Below are 14753 nucleotides of genomic sequence, written 5' to 3' on the forward strand. Positions count from 1 at the left end.
TTGCTCATTTGAATAGTGCATACTGCAACTGTGTTTTGCAATGCTTTGAATTGTATGGAGGCTTCAAGCTATAATTGACAGAAGTAAAATAATTTTGAATTTGTAAAACTTCTGACTAGAATCTGTCATGTAGAGTTTCATACCCATATGCTTTATTTCATTGTCTGTATTTTTATCCTTAGGGCTAATATGTACTCAGATGGTGACAAACCTGAGTTTTGTAATTTTCCTATTCATTGTGGTCATTGAGAATCTCACAGTAGGAACCATGGCTTATAGCACGGACTTTTACTCTTTTTACTCTTTCAGAGCTCAGGTGCTACTATTATCTCAAAAATAAAAGTGGGGAAAAAGAGGAAAGTTTATTGGCCCTTAGCAGTAAAGAAATGGAAGTAAATAATGATATTCGTATGGATATTTGAATAAATGCTAGGTATTTAGACTTTCACTAACCAGTATGTTATGTTGTACCAGTGCTTTACACACACTTTTATTTTCTGAAAAACCTAGCTTCTGACAAACCACTATGAGCAGTGCTGGAAATATTATTGCCTGCCTTCAGGAATGGGAAGTTACGGAATTGCAACAGAAGAAGAATTACATTTGACTGAAAAACTTTTCTGGGGAATATTTGATTCATTGTCTCATAAGGTAATGACTGTAATTTATGTTACAATATGAGGTGACTATAAAAGCATTATTATGATAATTCGTGGTGCCAAGTGCAGAAAATACCTATTTCAGCAATTCTTCCACATAGTAGGGGAGGTAGGATAGTGAATACTTCTAGTAAAGCAAAATTCTAATGAAAGATTGAATGGTGAATTTTGAAGGAGTCTCTCTAAACTAACGAAACGTGTAATTTTTGTCTTGCTATAACCTTATACCTCCCCCTAGTAATGAGGCAGACTGCTTGATGCACTAACGAAAGTTAATGCTGTCTTCTTCTACCTTTGCTCTACTACACTTCTTAAAATAACTCTTACTGACATAAAATGGCATTAATTTTAAGAGACACATATGCTTATCAAATTACTGTTGTAAGCACAGTAAATTCATGTTGTCTGTTTTCAAACAGAACTTGTATTTTGTTAGTTTGCTGGTCATTGCCTAGCTCAAGAACTATGATACAACATTCTTATGAAGAAACATGTAAAGAAATTCCTGTATTACTGTTCCAAAGTGCACTTTTTTCTTGATTAAGGATAGGTTACCTTTCTGACAAGAGGAATACCTTACTGAGTAAATACTTTTTGGACTGGATTGTACTCAAAATCAGGCTTATACATGTTTTGTATATACTTATACAAGTGTTAGCATAGTGTTAAGCTAATTTGAGTAGTCTTGCATACCTTATCAAGTTAATACCAAGAAAAGTAGATGTCATACAGCAATCATTTTGCTATGTGCTTAGTTTTTACATGTGCTTTGTTGTTCATTTGCATCTTCTAATATTTCTGCATATTGCTGCTTTGTTTTCACTAACATTTTGCATGTTTTTCTGTTGGACTTTCCAACCAGTTCCTATCTCTCCTGCAGAAGTATGATCCAGAGCTCTTTCGAATGGCCTTGCCTTGTCTAAGTGCTATAGCTGGTGCCTTGCCTCCTGATTATTTAGATACACGAATTAGGTCAACTTTGGAAAAGCAGACCTCAGTGGATCCAGAAGGAAATTTTGATCCCAAACCCATCAGCACAGCAAAGTGAGTCATATCTACCATAGTGATTTCTTTAAATGTTTTTAATATTTCCATATTAACACTTTTTTCTGCTTTATAGGGACAGTTGGTTGGTGACGGACTTTTTAATGATATTAGTACCTTTCACAAGTAGTGTCTTGCTTCCTGCTGCCAGATGGTGCACCACAGCATAGCCTTTTTACCAGATAAAAAAAACTTACTGTCCTAAGTCCTGTATCAATGTTAAGTGTTCACACATTATACCTGCAGAGTAACTATGTATTTATTATTTACGGTATTACCTGATGGTTGAGTTCAAATATTTTGGATATATACATTGGTAATACATATCTGTTACTTTATCATTATTTAGAGGGTGATACAGGGATGATAAATGATTCAAGATCGTTAAAATCTGGTAAGCGATTCAGATAGCCTATTACCAAGTTTTGACAAAATTTTCACTTAATTTTTAGAATTGATTGTTAGCATCTGATATGGCAAAATAAGCAGATCATGTGAGATGATTTAATAGAGACATAGACTTCCTATTAATACTTGTGCAATTCATATAAAATTAGAATAGTTTTATATTTAGAAATTAAGGATCACTGGTGGATTATTGATATTAAACTCTCACCTCCCCACCACTCACAATTATGCGATATAAAGCATCTATACTAGTGTTATCCTGCACTGAGAACTACCAAGATGAATACCTGTGCATCATGGTGAAGCAGCTTTATTTCCTGTGATTTCAGTTGTTAAAAAATGCCTCTATTATATGTTTGAAGGTTCTCAGTAAATGTTGTTAGAGCTCTACTGTGTTTTGTGTTATTTCTTCTAAATGTAAATGTAGTTACAGAGGCAAAATGTCTTACTTTCATGTGGAGATGAAGCATTTTTATTAATGTTGTATTATACTGCCATTTTGTTCATAGATCAGACTGCAGTAAATTATGATTTATTTTCTTGTTTATTTACAGCCTTGTACTTCCTGAAAAGTTGGAGTATATTGTAAGCAAGTATGCTGAACATTCCCATGATAAATGGGCCTTTGAAAAGGTAAGAATTATTTTATGACTGATGACTTCTAGCAAGTAAGTAATAACTGAGGTTAAATACTGAAAAAAACTGTCCAATTTGTCTAACACATGTTCAGAGTGTCCATTAATGCCCAAATATTTCTTTGGGGATATGTGGGAGAAAGTTTTTTCTCAAGAAAGTTCTTTGAAATTTATTACTTTTTAACAGTGTCAGTGATTTATTAGGGCCAAGATTTGTGTGTGAGTGGGGGGTTGTTAAGTTTTATAAGTAGGAATAGATATTTTTTAGATGCATTTTACCTTGGTAATGATGTTTGTTGACTGGAAGTCATAGAATCAATTTTACTGCAGCAGCTCTGTGATCTGAGAGGGCTTAGGACTTCTAATCTCCTGTACTATTTCAGAAAATGTACTTGGAGCTTTTGTTTCTTCTTAGCTTTAAGAAGGCGGTTATGTATTGATTTTCCTTGTGATTCTTGATTTGCTCCATCTTTTTACTGAGTCTCTGTTTCATCACTTCAAATGAGGTGTAAGACAACAATATATATATTTAATAATTTGTAATATCGTTTTTAGTGTTAAAATGAAACATTTAATAGAGATTTTTAATTTACACTTGGCAAAAATGTTTAATATAAATAAAAATTTTACACTTAAATTTGAGCAAAAATGAAATTTGAATAAGTTGTTGAAGTTTTTACTAAATATGTTGCATGTATTAAAAAGGTCAGCGTTTGGATATAAGTAACTTATTCAGTTTGAATATGAATTATAAACCTCACTTTCATTCAAGTGGGGAGAGAGATAACTAATTTATTAAATGCTTCTGTTATTGTCTGTGTTGTGTAGATGTATGGAGAAAAATATAGATAGATATGTAAAGATAAATATATTTAATCTCAAAACACAAATTTCAGTTAATACTGTTTAATGCAAAGGATTCTGTATTGCTGACTTATCTGTGAGCACTAGTATCCCAGAAAATAGAGACTCGTCTTTTTTTTTTTTTTAACCTAAGCCAGCACCATCTTAAGGCATTGGTTTGAAAGGGGCCAGTGCATAGTAGGTTCAGAACTGGTTGCATGAGACCTGCCAATTGTATGCCAAATTTAGTCAGTATCTGGGCCGTATTTCGTTCTCATGTACACACACGTGAAACATGCCTTTAATAGGAATTTCTATGGCACTGAGTAGGATATTAAAATAGATTTGCAATTCGGTCTGACAAACTAATTGATTTGCAGTTACTTATCTATGTTATATATCCTTTCCTGTTTTAAATATATTTTGTTTTTTCAGACTAATAGTGGATGGAAATACGGTGTTTCGCTGGATGAAAATATGAAGACTCATCCATTAATAAGACCTTTCAAAACTTTAACTGAAAAGGTAATAAAGGAAATTTCAACTGCGTTAATACAGTGTAGCTTGATTTGTGTACATTTTTTGTTTCAAATATACAGTACACACATAGCAGAGGCATACTATACTACTTTTAGTTAAGAATAACAAGATCTGTACATTGAAGTGATTGCTTTGTTAATCTTGCACAGGCCTTTTCCCAAATTATTTCCTTCAGTCAGACAGTCTTTGTAGTTCTAGGCCAATTTGTATTCAAAGCGTCAATAGCATAGGGTTTTCAGGCCTTCGTGGATGAGGAAGGGACTAGCAGCAACCTCTGTGTTTTTTACATGAAAGTGTAATCTAACACTTCTGAAGCAATTTTCTTTTCTACCTAGAAAGATGATAAAAAGTTTTGAAGAAGTCAAGCAAATGCTTCATTTGAAAATGGCAAAAAAAACCAACATTCAAGCTATTTTAAATGCACTTTTTCTCTGAATTTCTTGACAAGGCACGAATGTCTTCTAGTGGTCAGAACACTGAATGGAATTGGAACTCACATACTCTTGCAGTGAGTCACTGGGTGACTCAAATAATTCAGTTACATTTGCTGCACTCTTTACCACTGTTTTCCCATTCAGAAAGTAGAGATTACAGAATTAAAGAGCTTTTTGAAAGATTTAATTTCTCAATTTATAAATTGAGATGCTTTAACATCTTCAGAGAAAAGCTGAAGAATTGTTTGCATCATAAAGCAGTTGTAATCTATTTTTTTCAATATTATCTCAGATTAAAGAGAATCTTCCAGGTTCTCAGATGAGACGCTTTGAACCATTTCTAAAATTAGGTATTTCCTTATAAAGTAGCACTGTAAATAACTATCCTACTTCTTTTTTTATTTATAGTTAAATCTGAAATACTTCTACCAGGTTGCTTTGAGAAGTCTTAATATGATATAGTCAAATTTTTCTTTGTCACAACTTTACATGTTTTCTGTAACACCTTTGCTTTACAAAGGACTGTTGGAGTACAGGCTCTTCCCTAAATTTGTATTGATGACTGTATTTATATAAAAAGGTACATAGATCAATTTGTTTTATATCTGTGAAGAGAGATAAGATGACTAATAAAAACTCTGTGCTCATATGTTTAAATATACCTGCCCAATTACTTGTGTAGCACTTGTCAAACCATCAATTTTTTAGTTATTTTGTGCTGGAAGAACAACTTAATAGGTTTCAAAATAAAAACTATATTATTGCTCCTGAGATCTCTTTTATGCGCTTATTTTGTAATACACTATCACATATCTCAGCAATAAATGCCAGTAAGAAAATAAATTAAAAACCCCTAGCTATCTTAAAGCTTATTTCTAATATAAAAGTGGTCATATCCTGTCTATAGATATCATATACAAATTCTGTTGACTATCTGGCATGTGACAATTTATAATCACAGCTAGAATATTTTTATTGAGTTTTGCTATTGGCTGAACGCAGAGTAATTTCACATTTTTTCATTTAAAGGAAAAGGAAATTTATCGTTGGCCAGCCAGAGAATCTCTGAAAACCATGTTGGCCATGGGATGGAGCTTAGAAAGGACCAAGGAAGGAGGAGAAACCATGATACATCAGCGTGAAAATGAAAAGCTTCGTAATTTATCTCAGTCTAGCCAAGTAAGGTGGCATTGCTTAAATACAGAAAGCAAAATGTTTGTTCACTCATTTACTGATAAATGACATAAAAATGTGTTAATTTTATATTATTTTTAATGAAAAGAAACTTGTAGTTTTAGAGTTTTGAGATTAGGAGGTCATGTCACTGACAAAAAAATGTGCTGTTCTGCTGAAGAGAATATTGCAAAAAGATAGTTTTTGAGAAGGCTATCAGAGGCCATATCTCTTCATTTTCTTAGATGTGTTCCTGAAGAGAATTGTTGTATAATCACTGAAAGAACACATGACTGAGAATTTGAAGCCTTTTTTTTATAGTAAGCAAATTAATAATATTCTCTCTTGAGCAAACACAAGAGCCTGAAATATTTAGTTTTGTTTTTGATAAAATTACAGCCAACAAACAGGATTGCCTTTTTAATGCATTTGATAAAATCTGCAAGCAAACTTTGCAGGTAGTTTTGTAGTACCTAGGGTACTAGGTTGAATTTTACTGGGTGATACAACCTTATTCCTTAATTTTTAATTGTGAGTACTAATGTGCCTCTGAGATTGCTCCTCAATAGGTCTGTTTCTTGGTGGGGAGGGAGGGAAGCTGTTAGAAACTCTGACAAGCAAGGTTTGGCTAACCAAATTGTCTGTTTGTATTTCATAATACCATACCGTAAAATTATAAAAACCATACCACGACTTCTTTTATTTTTAGAAATGCAGACTGTGCCTTGATAGTACCAAAGGATATAAACGGAATGAAAATGACTTGAAACAAACATAAACAAAATGTATAATAAGAACATGATCCAGTGCAGGGTATCAGCAGATGCTTAACTTCAATGCATGAGCGAAACCTCTGATTTTGTTTGTGACCATTCACATTTTATTTTAGTCATGTTTGTGACAGCTTTGCTGTATTGGATTACACAACAAACATTAAAAATTTAAAGAATAAATAAATGTAGTCAACTCCTTCTTCTTTTTCTTAGTCTGTAAATTCCAGGGGACAGTAACCTATTTTAACTTCTAGTTCTGTAATGTCTTTCACTTTAGTACGTGCTTCATTCAGGTTGCTGCCATACCATTCTGTTATATTTTGAAGACCCATCCTGCATGCTTCATGATGTTTCCTTTGTTAGGCTGAAGAGTGTGTTTTTTAGCAGGTTGTCATCTGTTGCCAATAAAGAGGTCTAAACATGTGTAGCTTCCTTCTCATTTCCACATCAGCAGATGTGTTTTATATTAAATATCCAACGTATTTTCGACACATTGCAAGGCAAAAGGAGAACACGTTCTCTACATGAAAGCTTAGAAATGTGAATGTTTTGATTCTAATTGGATCAATAACAGAAGTGTTGAAGAGATGTTTTATCTGAAATACTTATATCTGAAAATAATTAATCTCTTTTTCTCCTCTCAGGGAAATGGATATAGCCCAGCACCACTTGATCTTTCTAATGTTGTACTTTCTAGGGAGCTTCAGGTTTGTATTCATGGTTCGCATATGTTGTGCTGGAAATAATTAGACTTTTTTTATTAATGAGTTGAATTTTAACAGATTTTATGACCTGTTAGCATATATGTGATTATGGCTGTGATATGATGTTATAGAAAGATGCATGCCATGTTATTTACGTATTTCAAGAAAAGGTTTCTACTGTTTATCCCAGTACTGTTTCCTGAGTTTCTAGAAAAAGTTAACATGAAGCTAAGGAAAGCAGTGAAAACAGTATGTGTTCAATAAGTGACAGATATCTGTGCAGCCTGTCTTATGTGTTGACTTTGAAAAACAGTTGAATATACTCATACTCCTGATGTGATGGATAAATTATTTAAATTTTCAGCCATTTACTTTAAAACCTAATATAATGGAAGAATTCTTAGAGGTACAATACCAAACAAGTTTACTGGAGGAAAGAAAGCTGTGCAAGTTTTTTGCTTACTAAGTTTTACCTTTAGTGCACATATTTGCCCTTATTGGTGAACTGTTATTCTGTAAATTTGATGCAGTCAGTAGTGAAGTAATAGTGAAATAGTGCAACCAGAAAGAAAACAATGTGTTTTTATTCTTGAAGAGTACTTTCATTATTTTAGCATCCCCTCTAATGCATTAGATGGTGTAGGACCTCTTTGTTTTGGTTTCTTTTTCCAACATTTCTCCCCGTACCTTGCCACCTCCTCTCGGTTTTGTTTGATAACAAGTCTTTTGAAGAGGAGACAAATATCTCCTTCCATCTCTAATATTTGTCATGCACTGTGCTTTGAACTTGCATATTAGTCTTCCTCTTTGATTACAGATCCTGTTTTTGTCTCTTCTATATTCATTTTGTGGCAATTTCATCATCTTTTTAATAACCTGAAAGATGTATATTTTCTTAGTTACTTTCATCATTCAGTTTATTTCAGTTCTCCCTATCAATTAAGCTGTTCTCTCTGTATTCTTTTATTGCAAAGGTAACTATGATCGGTACATACAATACTCTGGAAAATTGATTGTCAGACCTCCTATCTTCCACCTTAATGCTTTTTTTTTTTTCATTTCTAGGCTGTCTGTGGTGTTCTCATCTTGTCTAATGTCAGCCATAGTCTCACATTTCTTTCTTTTATTATTATAATTCTTCATCTCTACATCTTTCTGCTCTTTCTTTGTCCATCTCAAAAGTCTGGACTTAATTATGCCATGCCAGTTACCTCCATTCCTGCTCTTCTGATGCAGAACTTTCAATTTCATAACCATTAGTTTCCATTTCTGGTGGGAGTCTATGATCAAGCTCCTTTTCTTCATTAAAAGTTTATTCTCTAAATTCTTTCAACTCTGCTGTCTTCTAAGATAAACAACTTTCTCAACTCATTTGAATGCCATTATCATAAATCCACTCTTGGCCCTCTGATACTCTTCCTGCCACTACTTTTTCTGCAATAAGTGTTTTGAAGGGAACACTGAAACCATTTTACAACTTTGCCTTTTCTGTTAACCTGTTTTCTTTTGGTTCTCCCCTGCATTTGTAGTCATTGCAATATAGTGCTTACATTTATGTAAGCCATTTTATAGTCTAAACTCCATACTAAAGATTTTTCCTCTTATATTCCTTTCTGTAGGTTTTTTCTGAAGTTTTATTTGTTCAAAACCTTACTATCCGGAATGTATTTATTATCCATGTAGTTCTGTGTTCCTATTGTCTGTAAGCCAGAGATGATTATTTTCCACCTTTTAGTTGTCTCCTTGATGTTCTCTTTCAGCTTCTTTTGATAAAATAATTAATCTGTTTTCGCTTCAATTTCAAAGAAGGGAATCTAATTTCCCTGGCCGTTGCTCACAATTTTTCTATACTTATTTTAGTTGGTATACCTTTTTCCTCCATGTTGATTGTTAGATCTATATTCTGTCCTAGTAAGGTCTTGTGAATGCATTTTAGAGGAGAATTAATCCTTTTGCAGTTACACTAGTAGAGGCTCAGTATTTTTTTTTTTTTTGCTAATTGTCTTTGATGACCATTTTCCTTAATTTATTGAAGAGTATTATTTTGAAATTTCTGATGTTCTTTCTTTTCTACAGAAAAAGCTTTCACTGTTGTTTTGTCTTTAATTGGCATTCTGCTTTCATTTAAAAGTTCACTGAATTCACTATTTACAGTAACTCTTTGAGGTTCTTCTTGAATCTCAGAGTGGGCAACATGAGTGTCTGATCCCTGAGCTGTACTGGCCCTGTACTTGCTGATTCTCTGTGGATCTCTTTCTAGCCAAGAGCTAGTTGTCCAACTGTACCTTCTAGTCACATTGATGCAGTTTTCCTTGCTGTCTTCTAAGAGTTATGTCCTAGTTTGGTTTTATGAATGCCTTTTTTATGCTTGTTCTCTTCCCACCTTTCTAATCATTCTTTCAAAATATACTAAAAGGGCATCTTTATCATTTTTGATAATGACTACATGACTTTTTCCTTGCTCTTCTTTCTAACTCTGCAGTCCATCTCTGTTGCAGAAGTGAAATTTAACTAGCGTGAATCACAAACCTACTTTTTTTTCATTCTCTCCAAAATAAATCCTCTGCCTTTCTTGTAGATGATCCTGTCTGTGGATCCTTGACTCTGATCTTCCTCCAGAAGGTCATTATTTCTCTTTCCTTTATCACTGTTGATGACGCAACCATTTTGCTAGTCGCTCAGGCCTGTAATCTGAGTGTTATTTTTCACTCCAGTCTCTGGCAAATCTAGGCTGGGAGATGTTAGCTCTAAGACATGATCCAAAGTCTGATCCTTATGGATGAAAATGTTATCCAGAGTTCTGATATCTGTGTTTTGATTTCTTGAGCAGCCTTTTTTCTCTAGTCTTAACTGCTGCAGTCATGTCTGACTTGCTTGGAAAATTCCTGTGTTTATCATTTTCACATTCCTTACCCTTGTATTCAGACAGACATAAACTACTTTATATTACTTTATTTTCTTTTCAGATTTGTCCATTGACTCTTGCCCTCTTATCCCATCCATTGTATTGAAAGCTGACTTTCACCTCTGATGGGCCATAATGCTGTCCACCATTAAATGTATTAAATTTGAAAATTAGTGTGTTGCTTGTTTCAGTCCTGCTGTTTACCATTATTCAAAATGGTACTTCATTAAGATTTTAGAGAAATAGCCCCAAGACTCTCCCATATAATAACTTTATCATAGAATCATAGAATCAGTAAGATTGGAAGGGACCTCTGGAGATCATCTAGTCCAACGAACCTGCTCAGCAGGGTCACCTACAGCATAGTAGACAGGGTTGCATCCAGGCAGGCCCTGAAGATCTCCAGAGGAGGAGACTCCACAGCAGGAGGGCTGAGTAGAGGGGCAGGATCACCTCCCTCGACCTGCTGGCAACACTCTTCCTAATGCACCCCATTACCCCATGCAACCCCATGCACCATTGACCTTCTTGGCCACCAGGGCGCATTGCTGGCTCATGGTCAATCTGTCATCCACCAGCACTCCCAGGTCCTTCTCTGCAGAGCTGCTCTCCAGAAGATCAGCCCCCAGCTTGTACTGGTGCCTAGGGTTATTTCTCCCTAGGTGCAGGACCCTGCACTTGCCCTTGTTGAACCTCAGGAGGTTCCTCTCCGCCCAGCTCTCCATCCTGTCCAGGTCTCTCTGAATGGCAGCACAGCCCTCAGGTGTCTCAGCCACTCCTCCCAGCTTGGTATCATCAGCAAACTTGCTGAGGATGCACTCTGTCCCCTCCTCCAGGTCACTGATGAAAAAGTTGAACAGGATGGGACCCAGTACTGAGCCCTGGGGGACGCCGCTAGCCACAGTCCTCCAACTGGACTCCATACCTCTGATGATGACCCTCTGAGCTCTGCCTTTCAGCCAGTTCTCAATCCACCTCACTGTCCGCTCGTCTAACCCATACGTCCTGATAATAACTTTATGATAACTGTTGTAATAAACCTATTACAATATTTGCATGTGAAGACTGCCTTTGTAAGCCAGAATGTACAAACAACAAGGGAATATGTACTTCCTGAAAAAGAGTTATCTATTTTCAGTTTAGTATCGCCATCTGTTCTGAAGGACATTTTCTCTCGTTTTCTCCGTACGTTCTCTTCCCATTGTCCTTGCAATAGCCTTCAGGGGCATTAATGGCTCATTACTGCCAGGGGCATATATTCTCCTCAGACAATAGTTCACTGCTCACACTAACCAGTATTGTCATTGTGTTCTCATTCTGTCCTGCCTTATAGTTGCATCCTATAACTGCAAGAGCAGAAACTCACTCTCCTTTTGTTCTGTGTTTTACAGTACCTAGCCTAAGTACTGCTTTATCACTGAAGCCACTTAGGAGATAGTGTAGTATAATAATTATTATTATTGATAAATATTGACTTTAATCACTGTTTTATTTGGTCTGGAAAACATCTCTGAGTCTTTTCCCGCTTTACTAAGATCAGGGCTTGGATGTCCAGTCCAAGTCAATTTATTGAGGGGGGTAGAGAAGGAGCATGGGCAGATGTAACTGTGATGTTTTCTTACTGTAATCTTAAACCTGTATTGCTATAGAATTACAGAAATTTTAATTGTCACACTTTATTTAGCATCATCTTTTTTTTTATTTTTGGCAACATAGGGAATGGTTGAGGTAATGGCAGAAAACTACCATAATATATGGGCCAAAAAGAAGAAAATGGAGTTGGAAAGCAAAGGTAAGCCAGAAATCCTGTGAACCACACAAAAAAGACAAAGAAAATGAGGGAGAAGAAACAGTCTGAAAGAAGACAGTGTAAGATGATCTAAATTAAATAGTTCCTTTTCATATTTAAAACAAAGAAACAAAAGTTTTGCGACAGAACAGCTTACGTTTTTCTCAACTTACCAAAGGTGGAGGTAGTCATCCTTTATTGGTACCTTATGACACATTGACAGCCAAGGAGAAATCACGGGACCGTGAAAAGGCACAAGAGCTGTTTAAATTCCTTCAAGTGAATAGTATCCTCATATCTCGGTAAGGTGCATATTTATTTTGCTTATGTTTACCTTGCAGTCCACGATAATCTTCCTTATCTCAATGCAGTCTGTTAGTTATTAACACAATGACCATGTGATATATATTCTGTAAATCAAAGAGTCCTTGTTATTTTTATGTACAGAAAGATTCTTCTGAAATAGTGTAGAGGGGTAAAATTTTTAGTAAGTATGTGCTCATAGTAAGTAGAAAATGCAGCAGTAGTGTATTTAAGTAAGCAGACAATTCAATACTTTAGCAACCAGCAGCTGTCAGTAAGGATCATGGGGAAACTTTAGGTCTGATACTGCAGAAACACATCTGTGTAGAAGGGCTTTAATTCAATTTTTAAGAAGAGTTCTGTGAACCAATATGACAAACTGGCTATTTTGTAGGCATTTCCTGTTTAACTTGCTCAAGCAGAACAGCAGTGTGTATTGTACTATAACTGGAATTACTATAGCAGAACTAGGCTGTTGTGTGGAGACTTACACTGTGGGTGAATATTACCTACTTTATTGTATTTTTGGCCTTATATGGCAAAATTGTGAGTTTTTGTACCATAACTAATATGTACGTATTTATTACTATAAGAGCAGGGAGAACCCATAGGAAACTGCAATTTTTCTAGCAGTAAACTTTTTCTTTTCTTTTTTTTTTTGTCAACTAAACTGTATTCATGAATGGAATTTTGTTGTATGTGCATAGAGATAGCTCTTACTTGTTTTCATTTATTTTTGCTTTTAAATCTGTGCCTCTAGTGAAAGTATAGGTTCAAAAACTGATACAAATTGTTGATTAGGATCTGCAAAAGCTACTTTTGTTAGTTTCAGTTGGCTCCAACTATTAATAACATTTTTAAAGATACTAGAAGAGAGTGCTCTACAGATGCATTTCTGCAGTACTGTAGAGAAAAGTCACTCCTGCCAAATATGTAGGCTGTCAGCCTGAAATCAGAATGTGAGTATGCTGCCAGACATCCATTCTTCATAATTATAGGACGTATAATCATTTATCCATAATAGAGTTAGAGCCATTATATAAGAGAAACAAGTTTAGTTTTTGCAAATGAATGGTATATAGTCCTTGGAACATCAATGGACTTGTTCAAATATTAATTTTAATTTCTCTTTGTAGCTGCATCTGGTAGGATTAGGATAGTCTTTTCAGTATCTGATAAAGGATCATGTCAACTTACCTTGAAAAAGCCTGTTTGTGGATATGGGCAAAGAATTTGCAATAACTGTAACAGGGTGAATTTTCTGTGTTAAGAGTATCCTTTTTCCAGTATTTTCTTCATATATCAGTATGTGCATATTTTAAGTATATATAACATCTTTTAAAATGCTGCTTGTAATTATTACAGAATGTTATTCTTAAAAATGTTGGACTAATCATGAGAACATGGAAATTCTTTATAATTGGAAATGTGTAAGCTGCACGGTGTGTGTGCTTTGCGTATACCATCTGTCTCCATTTTGACTTTTAGTCCTTTATTGAGAACGCTTTTCACTAGATTCTTGAGTGTTTATGACATACAGAGATAAATTTCTCGGGCATTATTCAAATATATATTAGAGACAATTCGCTACTCCTTTATGCTTTTTTTAACATCTACAAGTGCTTTTGATCCTACCTCTGTCATTTAACAGAACCATGAATTTCTTTCAATATTGAGGAAATTACATGTAATCTCTTAGCAATCATGACATAATATAAACGCAAAAAGAGAATATTTATGGTGACTTCACTAAAAAAGTGACACAGTGACACAAATTTTGTTGTATTATCCTCTGTGAGATCGGGTGGCAGGAGATTCCTGTCAAGCATACATAGCTGTTGTTGTAAATGTATGTCTCATGCTTGAATAAATATGTAAAGAATTATTAGGTTTCACATGTGGTATATCAATGAATAGTAGGCCATAAAAGTATATAAGCTAGGACTCTTAGAATAAATTTCTTTTTTTTTCTTTTTTTTTTTTTAAGGAAACTAGAAGGGGGTGAGATTTAAAGAGGGAAGTCAGAAGCAGTACTCTGTGCATGAATGCCACTTCTACTCAGCCCTTTCATATATGTTTTGTAAGATGGGATGGGAAATGCACTCCTTGCTTCCTCAGTTCTGTTCCCCCAGACTGCAACAGTTCCTTCCTTCTTACCCCCATTCTGACATGGTCGAGTACATATACTGTAGTATCAGATATTTTTGTTGTTGTTGTTATGCTGCTGCATTGCTGTAATAATTACTTTTTTCCTCAGATTCACCTCCTATTTCTTTTTCAGCTGTCTAGTCTTCCAGTTATACTCCCTAGATTTTTCTCGAAATTTAATTCTGCACCTTTGCTAAAGAATCTCAGGATAAAGCATCATTTCCTTTATGCCATGACACTGAATCCAACACCTATATTCCTTTCTTATTCTTGCCTCAATGCCACGCACTACCAACTCTTCTCTTCCTCCCTATTTCTGATACACTGCCCAGCACCTCTGTAGTCTCACAACCCCTTGCTTTCTGCATCTCCTTTAGCCAAGTCATTCTTTCATC

General features: G+C 35.0%; 1 protein-coding gene across 1 annotated transcript in view; it reads left to right on the plus strand.

Annotated features, from left to right (window-relative positions):
* Positions 1 to 14753, plus strand: part of RYR3 (ryanodine receptor 3) — a 231192-nt gene that overhangs the window by 146806 nt on the left and 69633 nt on the right. Inside the window, exons 50-57 of the mRNA XM_062578097.1 lie at positions 511 to 651; positions 1540 to 1703; positions 2666 to 2744; positions 4025 to 4114; positions 5593 to 5742; positions 7154 to 7216; positions 11835 to 11910; positions 12086 to 12209. Of these exons, the coding sequence (XP_062434081.1) occupies positions 511 to 651; positions 1540 to 1703; positions 2666 to 2744; positions 4025 to 4114; positions 5593 to 5742; positions 7154 to 7216; positions 11835 to 11910; positions 12086 to 12209 (887 nt within the window). The remainder of the gene's footprint in view (positions 1 to 510; positions 652 to 1539; positions 1704 to 2665; positions 2745 to 4024; positions 4115 to 5592; positions 5743 to 7153; positions 7217 to 11834; positions 11911 to 12085; positions 12210 to 14753) is intronic.

This window comes from Rhea pennata, chromosome 5 (genome assembly GCF_028389875.1).
Source record: "Rhea pennata isolate bPtePen1 chromosome 5, bPtePen1.pri, whole genome shotgun sequence".
NCBI classification, from domain to species: Eukaryota; Metazoa; Chordata; class Aves; order Rheiformes; family Rheidae; genus Rhea; species Rhea pennata.